Below are 10,236 nucleotides of genomic sequence, written 5' to 3' on the forward strand. Positions count from 1 at the left end.
CTTCACTACAATTCTGTCTTGAAAAAAAAAAAAACACAAATGCAAATGCAAAGATATAGATGAACTATGATTTTTTTTTTTAAAAAAAATTGTATTTTCATGGTTGTTTGGCCTTGTTTATTGTACCCCTTTTACATTATTATTTGCTTCTTAGCTTCTTCCCAAAAAAGGGGAAAAAATAATGATCAATTATCCAATTTTTTTTCTTTCTTCTTTTTAGTTCATGGAACTTAACTTGCAATCATTTAGAATAAAAATGGCTGCCAGTTCGTGATCCATTTGAATCTTAACTTCTTCCAAAAAAGAAAAAAATAAATGAATAAATTATCCACTTTTTTCTGTTCTAGTTCATGGAATTCACTTCTGTAGTCATTTAGAATAAAAACGACCGCAAGTCATCCATTCCCCTTCTCCGCTAACGTCATCTGACATCTTGCCAAGCTCTAATAAGGGTCTTCCCTTTCAGCAGCAATGAGTGCATAGCTAACGAGGACTATAATAGCCAACTTTCTTCCATACAATGAAAAAGATTTATAATGCAAAAATGGTAGCTAAATTATCTTAAAACACAGATTACAACTATGTTCTTTCTGGGTTACAGTAACTAGCATAAAGCTCACATAAACGGAATGGAACCAAAAAACATTGTGTCATGCAGGAGCACCACTCTTAGTGTTTTGCGAAATGGATCTCAATCTCTGGTAAGTTTCAGAACAAGCATGGGCATAATCCGACATAGCCCTGAAGATCTCCGGCAAACGAGTTTTGAGGCTTCCCAGTGATTTTTCTCTCACCTGTACACAGTGTCTCGCATGATCTTCCACTTCCTCTTCCAATTTCTTCTTCAAGCTCTTGACCGTAAACTGTCTCTCTGCAACAGGATCTGTGGGATTTGCATCTACACTTCTTTCGGGATCTGCTTCATCGGGTGGGGTTCTCCGGTGCATGTACTTCTGATACCACTCCTCAAATGCCTGATTCTTGCGTAAAAATTCCTTTCTGGTTTCCTCACACTTCTCCTTTAGCTTCATCTCTTCCTCCTGGTGAACAATGATGGTTTTTATCACAGCAGCAAATGAGGAAATAGCTGTTTTAGCAATCTCATCGGGCAACTTTTCAAGATAGTCATGCCATGAATGGAGGAGAATTTGGATTGGGGGATTCTGGATTTTTGGTGGAGATGAGATTTTCTCTTTTAAGCTGCTTTCAATGGGGATGAGATTTAACTTCAACCAGCCGTTAAGGGCTCGGATATATTGTCTTTGATGGGTGACAAGCTTTTCAAATTGCAAATGCCATTCTTGGATGACCTTCCAAAGCTGGAGGGTCTGCACATGGTGCTGCTTGCTTGTTTCCTTTGGAGTATGAGAAATTTCCAGGGATTTAAGCTCTGAAGCAACATTCAGCTGGCTATCATGATGCATGCACATGTTTTCCCACATTTTGGCCATCCTAAATGCAGTTATGGAAAAGTAGTGATCAATAATAAATCATATCCGAGGGTTAGCAAATAATTAAGCACACATCAAGTGCACAAAAAATAGTTTCAACTTTTTGTTATCGAGTTCTAGAGGTCAACATATCCAGCTTCACTACTAACATATTCGCGTGCAATACGAGAAAGTTAGAAATAATCTTTCACACATGATGCAAATAATCCTCGGCACCAGTATGTTTTGAGTGACGAATTGAAGTTTGAAAACACATTGTAATGCAACAACAATGCCTTTTTTTCATTATGTATCTGCATGCTATAGCTGTGACCTTTTACAAAGGCAACTATAAAGCCATCACCATAACATGAAAAAGATGAGTGCAACATTCTTTCTTTTTTAGGTACACTCGACTAGAAGTACTGAATTCAAGACCTAGGCCCAAACCCCACTGTACCCTGTCCTACACCACCAAGCAAAGGCCTTTGTATTAGTGTAACATTCTTTTTCATCGGATGATAGCAGCATAAGATCATGTGTAACATTCCCATGTGTCATGAGCCAAGCTTGTTTAGGGTATTATGCTTGCTTGTGACTGCTTGCCTTGTAGTATACATTGGATGGGTAACTATCACAAAGATTTAGTACAAGTTTTATGCTTTGAGTATGTTTATGCCTTAAGAGTAAAGTAGGAGTATGAGCCAAGCTTGTTTAGAGTATTATGTTTGCTTGTGACTGCTTGCCTTATATACATGGAATGGGTAACCATCATAAAAATAGTAGTATACTTTTTATGCTTTGAGTATGTTTATGCCTTAGTGTAAAGTGGGAGTATGACCCCTTGGTTTCTTAGTGTCAAAGCTAAAATAGCACATAAAACTCTTTAGAAGAGGTGAATGTTCATCAGTCATTGCAAAACTCACTAGCATTTGTAAACATGTTTAGCTTACTTGCCTTCCTTACTAACACACGTTGCCTACAGAGATGTTGTTAATGAATATGTTTATGCCTTAGTGTAAAGTGGGAGTATGACTCCTCGATCGGTTTGAAGTTTCCTAGTATCAGAGCTAAAATAACATATAAAGCTCTTTAGGAGAGCATTTGTAAACATTTTCAGTCTACTCGCCTCCCTTACTAAACACACATGTTGTCTACCAAGATGTTAGTGAACTACATTGCTTCAATGTTTACCGCGTAATTCTCATTTGCTTACATTACTGTTTGCTGCTTCTGCTTACTTGCATGTTGAGAATGTGTTCTCGTAATTAACCGCAGCATACTTTAGATGAATGAGTTAAGCAAGAGTATTTTAGCTAGTGCCGCTTGGCCTTTCACAAGGTGTGCAGTGTTCAGTCCATGACACCATGCCATATGAAGGGTCTTGGACAGGGACAGCAAACAAGGCCTTAGAGCTCCACATTTGGAGTCTCTTATCTGTTGCCACGTAAGATCATCTGTTTAGAAAATTACATCACTTTTCAATGAGAGGACAATTTACCACGCTGAATTGGTTGTGTTCAGCATTAGCAATCAAATTCAGGCCAGATAGAAACATGACTAAAAATTTGAACCTCATCACAATTACATGGACTAGAAACATGCACTCTAAAGAATAAAATAGGAAATATTGTACCATCTAGGCAATGTTCCTTTCTACATAACAAGGGCATGATGTAATTAAATTTCCAAGCCAAATACCAATCCAAAAATATAGGCATGTAAAGGTAGGTTAAATAAGACAGATGCCCTCAAAGATGGTACAAGGCTGGTTTCGATTTTAACCAAGGCTGTTGGAGGTGCCACGTGGACCAGATTGAAAAATTCAGATCCTGTTTTACGGTCAAAGCTTGTCATCATCAAAAACATCGGCCACACTTGCTTCATGAAAGAAGTGGACAAACTGTCTAATACAGCCGGGACTAAAGGACAATTGGATGCATATTTTGTGGGACAAAAGCAATGCATGTTAAACAAAGTTTAAGAGGCTGCCCTGCACAATACAGCAACTAAAGAAAAAAGGAATACAAGCATGTTATCATCAAACATCAACCATGGTTTTTAGTAGCAATGGATGAATACGGTTGTGACTGCTAAAAATAGAACATGATAAGATGGCCACTACATGAAAAAAGCAAAACATGGCAGAAAAAAGAACAGGAGCCTCCTATTTACAATTAAAAAGGAATACAAGCATGTTATCGTCAAACATCAACCATGTTTGTTAAAGAAGTGGATGAATACGATTGTGACTGCTAAAAATAGAACATGATAAGATGCCACTACATGACAAAAGAAAAACATGGCAACTACCAAAAAAAAGGTTTAGCAACTACCAAAAAAAAGGTTTAACATGGAAAACAAATCACTTAAAAAATCATGATATGATTGAATCGCAGGTAAATGGAAGTGAAAAATCAATAGACAGAAAAATAATAAAATGGAATCTAAGAAGAGATTTATTGATGAGCAATGGAAATTGGAAAAAAGTGGAAATCAATTTATAAGCATAACGTTTTTGGCATAGAGGGAGAGAGAGAGATAGCCACTTGGCAATGAATAGTTTCAACATCGAAGACCCATCGGAAGCAAGGCAGTATTTTCATAAATGACAATTGACCTCACAGTTCTACAGTCTTGACTCAGAAGAAGGCAATGTTCATGTACCTTTTCCATTTGATTCATTGTATAAAAGTAGGAGTTCCAACATGAAGTGCCAAATCTTAATCTAGGCCACTTTTGAGTCCATCTCTAAAAAATTTAAAACAGTGATGGAAAGTAAATAACAGAACCATTTATGCTACTTCTTAGTCCATAAAGATTTAAGTGGTTCAAAGAAAATAATAAAACCATGGATTAAGCAAAAGACCTAGAAAAGTGGATTTTACTACATAAAAGCAGCAGAAAGGAGGTTCATGTTGCATGAATTAGCAAAAAGAGGACCAAAGATAAAAGTAAAATGCGTTCATCGATAGATTTATAACAAAGGAAATCAAGAGTTCAGGAAGGAGCAAGAGCAATATTCTGATTTTATAAAACTTTCAGTGCATGGAAACTTACCCATCAACAAGAGCAACAAGTTTTGGGTACAACTGATCATCACGTAAATGATTTACTTCTGAAGCTGTAGAGTCAAGGGACTGCATGTCAACTATGTATCTTGTATGCAAGTGACTTACAGCTGCTTTAGTTTTCTCCAGCGATTCAGAACTGGCACCACGCTTCTTCTGCTTGTTCAGCAAAGCAATCTTTCGCCGGTACTCAAGCTTCATAAGCTCACCTGCCTGCAGGAAGCAAAGTATAATCAATGTAGGACACTAGAAGCTTAACATCTATGAGAGCTTCAAGAACAACTCTAACTACAATCAACATACATGCACCATTGATGCATGAATACCTACAATCCATAACAGAAAAAGAGACCCACCATGAACAAGGCGAACCTGGGGGGCTAGAGGCAGTCACCCTCCAAGCCTTGTTTGTTCTTTATTTTTAATATTATATTAAGACATCAATTTTGATCTTCTCCTTAATTTAACTCCCTTTTCTATATAGTAAAATTAAAATGCTCCCTTCCTCCCTAATTTCACCTTTCAATTTATAGAAAGAAATAGTAATTTAGTCCTACTATTAACTGAATTCTACTTTAGAGTCCCTACACTTTTATTTAGTACAATTAAAGACTCATTAATTTTATTCAATTAAAGTTTCATATAAAATAATTTCAAGTGTTTATGAATTAGGGGGTGTAAATTAAGGAAGGCCCCTCCACCCTTTGGATTAGTTAGGCCATGAAAGTGAGCTGGATGCCATATATTATGAAAAAAAATGTATACATAAATTTTGAAATTATTTTATGCCAACTATGCATCACTTTAAAACTTGAAACCATAATGACAAGTCAAAATCACTTCATCGCTAAAATTTGTGTGTGTGTCTTGTGTGTGTGCGTGTGTTTTTTTTCTTTTTCTTTTCTTAAATCAGGCTCCTAGCAACTAATAGTGATACACTGTGAAGACTAGTTCAACATTTTATGCATGCGTAATTCACCAACTTTGTTAGACATAATTAGGATAACAATTATAATTTCATGAAATCAGGAAGTACAAGTCTTTAATTATATTAATTAAAATTTACAAGTATAGGGACCAAAATAGATTTCACTTAGTAGTTTATCTTTGTATCTATGATTTATACTTCGCCCGTGCAAGGAATATATCCTGCCTCTGCCATTATCATGAATAATGATCATAAAAAGCACAAAGAAGGCAACGAGTGAATAAGAAGGGCAAACAGACTAAAACAAATGGAATGATACAACATATTTGTTAAAGGAGATTGTTTTTGGGACTATCAGGCATTGTTATCTTGTTTTTTCCCTTTTGTTGTTGTTGGTAATTCATAGGAGGATCTCTTATTCCCCTTTTCGAATATCTCTCTTCTTTAATAACATACTATTCTTTTTTATCAAAACAAAAAAAGAAGGAATGATATACTACACCTTTACTTCATCATACAGCTTCTTCTCCCATGCTAACAACTTATCCAAGACAGTGGCATGAGTCTCATATTCTTCTGAATCAAAATCATCCTTGCCACCTTCACCATTGGGCATACCTCTGAGTGAACGATTCCAGGTAATAACACGCATGACCCTTGCAGAATGATCAATGTGCCCTGCAATAATACAAGTCACTAAGTAATTAAGAAGAAAACTAAGAGCATGCCTTAAAAATGATGAAAAGACGCATCATAAGAACAGCAGAGTTACAAACAAGAGCCATAAGTTCATCAAACTAGGTCCAGACAATTTTATTTTGTAAGAAACAAATATATTGAACCAATCTAATGCTCCTTGTATTTAGGACATTTGTAGTCACCACTCATTATTAATTCATTATTGAACTAGAAACCACAAAAATATTGATAGCTTAAATTTTTTAACTGGTATAGCAACTAAGCTACATCTCAATTTAAGGAATTTTAGGCAAAAGAGCAGGATAAGCCACAAATGGAAATGGCATTTGGTAATGGACATCCAAAAACACAGTTTTCAGGAGAAACTGGAAGCATCCTATTGAAAGCAAACATTTAATGCTGCAAAACATGAATTTACTATTTTCTTCTTCTAGCTATACCATACGATGATCATCATCACTGCAAATCATGCACCACCACTACAGCCATAATCTGCCACCCTGCCCATTTACACAAATCACCTCTGGAAGGATTACCATATTCACATAACCCCTACTATGGATGTTACCGCCGCCACCACTACAATCACCACCAATGCATCACTTCAACAGCACGCCATCACACCCACCAGCAATAGAACTACCATCACCACAAGTAGCACCAACAGGCCCCAACACAATAGCTACCTTCACTCAGTGCAGATTCAAGCTTCATCTCCTCTTCAACTGGCTCCACCCTTGTTGGTTCGACTACCAACACAACCAGCATCACCACTGAAAAACATTTTGATCCTTTTTGCATCCACAATTGCTGCAACTCATATTGCCATCCATACCACCAGCACCACCCTTAGCTCAGTACCATTATAGCCCATGTTTATCATCAAAACCATAGAAACACATTTTCACGGTTCAATGCTTGTTTGAGTTTCAATTTTCAGTATCAGCAAATGCTAAGCACCCTAAAAATTTTCAAAAAATCAGAATTCAAAGCAATTACCACGATTATCTGCAAAATTGGAGTGATAGTGCAAGCGAGTCGCCTCTAGCATCTTCGAAACCTCTTGGGCACTCTCTGACGCCTTGAGAAAAAAATCGTCAATGGCTCTCAAAATACGCAATAAATTGACACTTGAAGCGGCATTATTCCGCACTGTAAACTCTGAAGGAGCTGTATTTGCATGAACAATCTGCTTCCCCTTCTTCACCGGCGTCTCCTCCACTTTCTCAACCACTCTCTCCGGCGTTTTCGGCTCAATCTCTCCATCTAAATCATTACCCCCACCTCCCGCATTTTCCTTCTGGTCGAACTCTTCTCCCTCATTCTCATCATTCTCTCCGTCAATCTCGTCCCCTTCATCCGAAGCTGGTCCCGGCATATTATCCACCATGAAGAAGTAATCCCAAGCCATGCCCTTCAACCCTGGCGGCGTCTGCGGCGGCAATGGCGCCTCGGGCGTCATCTCCCCAACCCCATTTCGCCTCGTCGGCCCCTGTAAATCTTTACCAGATTCGCCAACGCGATCTCCATCAGTTGGTTCATCTTCAGGAATAGTCATGGTAATTGGCTCCAGATTCTTGCGATCAGGTTTCCGGTGAAACTCCGGCATGCTCGAGGAACGCTGGATAGGGCTGGGCGTGAAGTTGGGCGGTGGAGGCGGAGGAGGCAGGGTGGTGTCCATGGCGGCGTCGGAAACAGGCCCACCCATTGGATGATGGTGTTCGTCGGGTTGATGCCGGTGGTCGGTCTCGGCCGCTTCAACCTCGCCGTGGCCGTAGTCACTGAGTGCCGCACCGGTGTTCTTCAAAGCCACGGCGTAGCCAGAATGGCCGGCGGCGAATGCATTCCTCTCGGAAACGGCTTCTTTCATGAAGTTCCTCCGCTCCTTGCAACGCGACACAGCTTCCTCATTCTCTATTCTCGATTGCGCACAACCCATTTGCCTCTTTTTACAAAATCTACCGTTCTGAAGAATCTGAAAAGCTGGGTCTTAAATTCTCTTTTTTTTTCTCACATTAAGAGACTGCAGCACGCAAAACCGCCCTCTTGAAGCCTCGAGGGATTGCGTATCAGAGAGAGAGAGAGAGAGCCTCAGATGGGCAAATGAGGGTTTTGGAGAGAGAGAGGGAGATTAACTGAAGCAGAAATTGGAGAACTCAAATGAGTAGGGGAACTCATTGGGTAGGGGAGCATCAAAAGAGGTGCTGACAAGCAGAGACAGAGGTGCGGGGGGGGGGGGGGGGGAGGGGCAGAGCTGAGAGCCGTTAGGACTCAGAACTCGCGAAAGTAAGGAATTCATGCGTACTCGCTGCTTTTGATTTATAGATTTTTAAAAGTAGTAACGTTCAGATTTTGGGAGCAAAAGACGACGTCGTTTGTCGGTTTAAAAAGGCCCCTGTTTTTTTTTTTTTTGCTCTTTTTCTTTTATTTGGCGCAGCGGGCCGGGCAAGTGCGCTTTTTGTGAAAGGTACAGAACTTTTTTTAACCTTATATTTTTCAAACAAAACAAACACACAGCATTAACTAGGCTTGCTTTAATGGTGAAATTTAGGAACACATAAAATTTACTCTCCTTTTTTTTTATTGGGAATCCCGCATGAGCTATATAATTGGGTACCCTTGTCTCTTTTTTTGGGGAGGGGGGGTGATGGGATATGGCCACTTCTTTCTTTGCATTTTTAAAATCAAACGTTTATATTAGTGGTTTGGAATTTAAAATGCAAGAATTGGTAAAGATATTAGAGTTTTTTTTCTATTTTTAATTTTATTTATTTAAAAATATTATTAAAAAAAAAAAAAGGTCGGTATAACTTTATTTCCCTGTTTAATGCGTCTTAAACATTTTTAAAACAAAAGACTTTAAATGGTATAACATTTTTTGTCACTCTTCATGCAACATTCAATAATTCAAATTTTTTTGTATTAAAAATTATTTGGAGATTTAAACGATTTTCAACATTTTCTTTTAGGACATAAAAATATCGAGAGTATTTAAACAACTTTAATTCTTTTTATTACGTTCAAACGCAATGTGTGTTGTAAAACTTGAAAAAGAAGTAATTTTATTATATTTTATGTACTGAAAGTACAATTTTAGTTTATAGTGGATAACGTTCAATAAATATTGTCATGAACTAATGTAGGATATAATCTAGTAAACAAACTTTGCATAAATAATTTTGTCATTTCAAACTACCAAAATATGGAATAAAATAATGATAGAGAAAAGTCTACCAAATTTATTTTTTTTCAAAAAAAATAATAACTATATACACAAAATGACGAATGTTACAACCTAACAATCTTAAATCAACAAAAATAAACTAGTTACTACAATGGTAGAAAAGGATTCATGTAACTAACCCCAGACGCCACATACATTAGGGCAAAAGGAGTTTTGAGTTCCCAACATCAAGCTATCATGAGATGATAGATTTAAACTGTTGTAGCTCAACCTTTACACTAGGGTAGAAAATTGAAGCACCTTATGTTTAGATTATGCTACTAGGTCAACTCCTTTGTCTTTTAATTTAGGAAACTCATACTACTTGAAATTTCCGTTCAAACCTTAAACGTTAGCATACATGCATTACATCAAGTAGGCATTCATTTTGCAAATCAGGGCCCCAAATGTGAAGAAAATAAAAGAAATTATCCAATTCCAAAATCCGAGGCTAATGTGCCTTCATAGTTCAACTTGGGATAGTAGACTTCAATAAGCATGGTTTTCTTATGAAGTCCTTGAAAAGCCCTGCTATTTGTGGTTCTTATACTTTAAAAAAAAAAAAAACATGAAAGAGGCAGCACAACAGACTCGTCGACGAGGAGCTATATTCGTCGACGAGGAGACAGCAAAGGCTCGTCAACAAAGGCTCTAAATTTCGTCAACGAGTAATTACCGAGAGTAGGTGATTTCAGATTTCTGAATTCGTCGACAAAAGCCTTGTGTTCGTTGACGAAGAGTCTTCTTGGTCTCGTCGACGAAGCCCTGTGTTTGTCGACGAGAGACACCTAGGTTGCGAGCAGTTTTTCAGAATTTTTGAATTTTGAATGTTGGGTGGTTGGGCAAACGGGGGGAAACCTCCGAGAAACTTTTATATATGTTATT

At 37.8% G+C, this 10,236-nt stretch overlaps 1 protein-coding gene across 1 annotated transcript; it reads right to left on the minus strand.

Annotated features, from left to right (window-relative positions):
* Positions 1-530: 530 nt before the first annotated feature.
* LOC131150589 (nitrate regulatory gene2 protein) lies at positions 531-8,397 on the minus strand. Its single transcript, XM_058101407.1, has 4 exons — positions 7,128-8,397; positions 5,932-6,107; positions 4,491-4,714; positions 531-1,452 (listed from the first exon to the last, which is right to left on the minus strand). The coding sequence occupies exons 1-4, from the start codon at positions 8,065-8,067 to the stop codon at positions 651-653; spliced, it is 2,142 nt and encodes a 713-aa protein (XP_057957390.1). The 5' UTR covers positions 8,068-8,397; the 3' UTR covers positions 531-650.
* Positions 8,398-10,236: the final 1,839 nt, after the last annotated feature.

Source organism: Malania oleifera, chromosome 3, assembly GCF_029873635.1.
Source record: "Malania oleifera isolate guangnan ecotype guangnan chromosome 3, ASM2987363v1, whole genome shotgun sequence".
NCBI lineage: Eukaryota > Viridiplantae > Streptophyta > Magnoliopsida > Santalales > Ximeniaceae > Malania > Malania oleifera.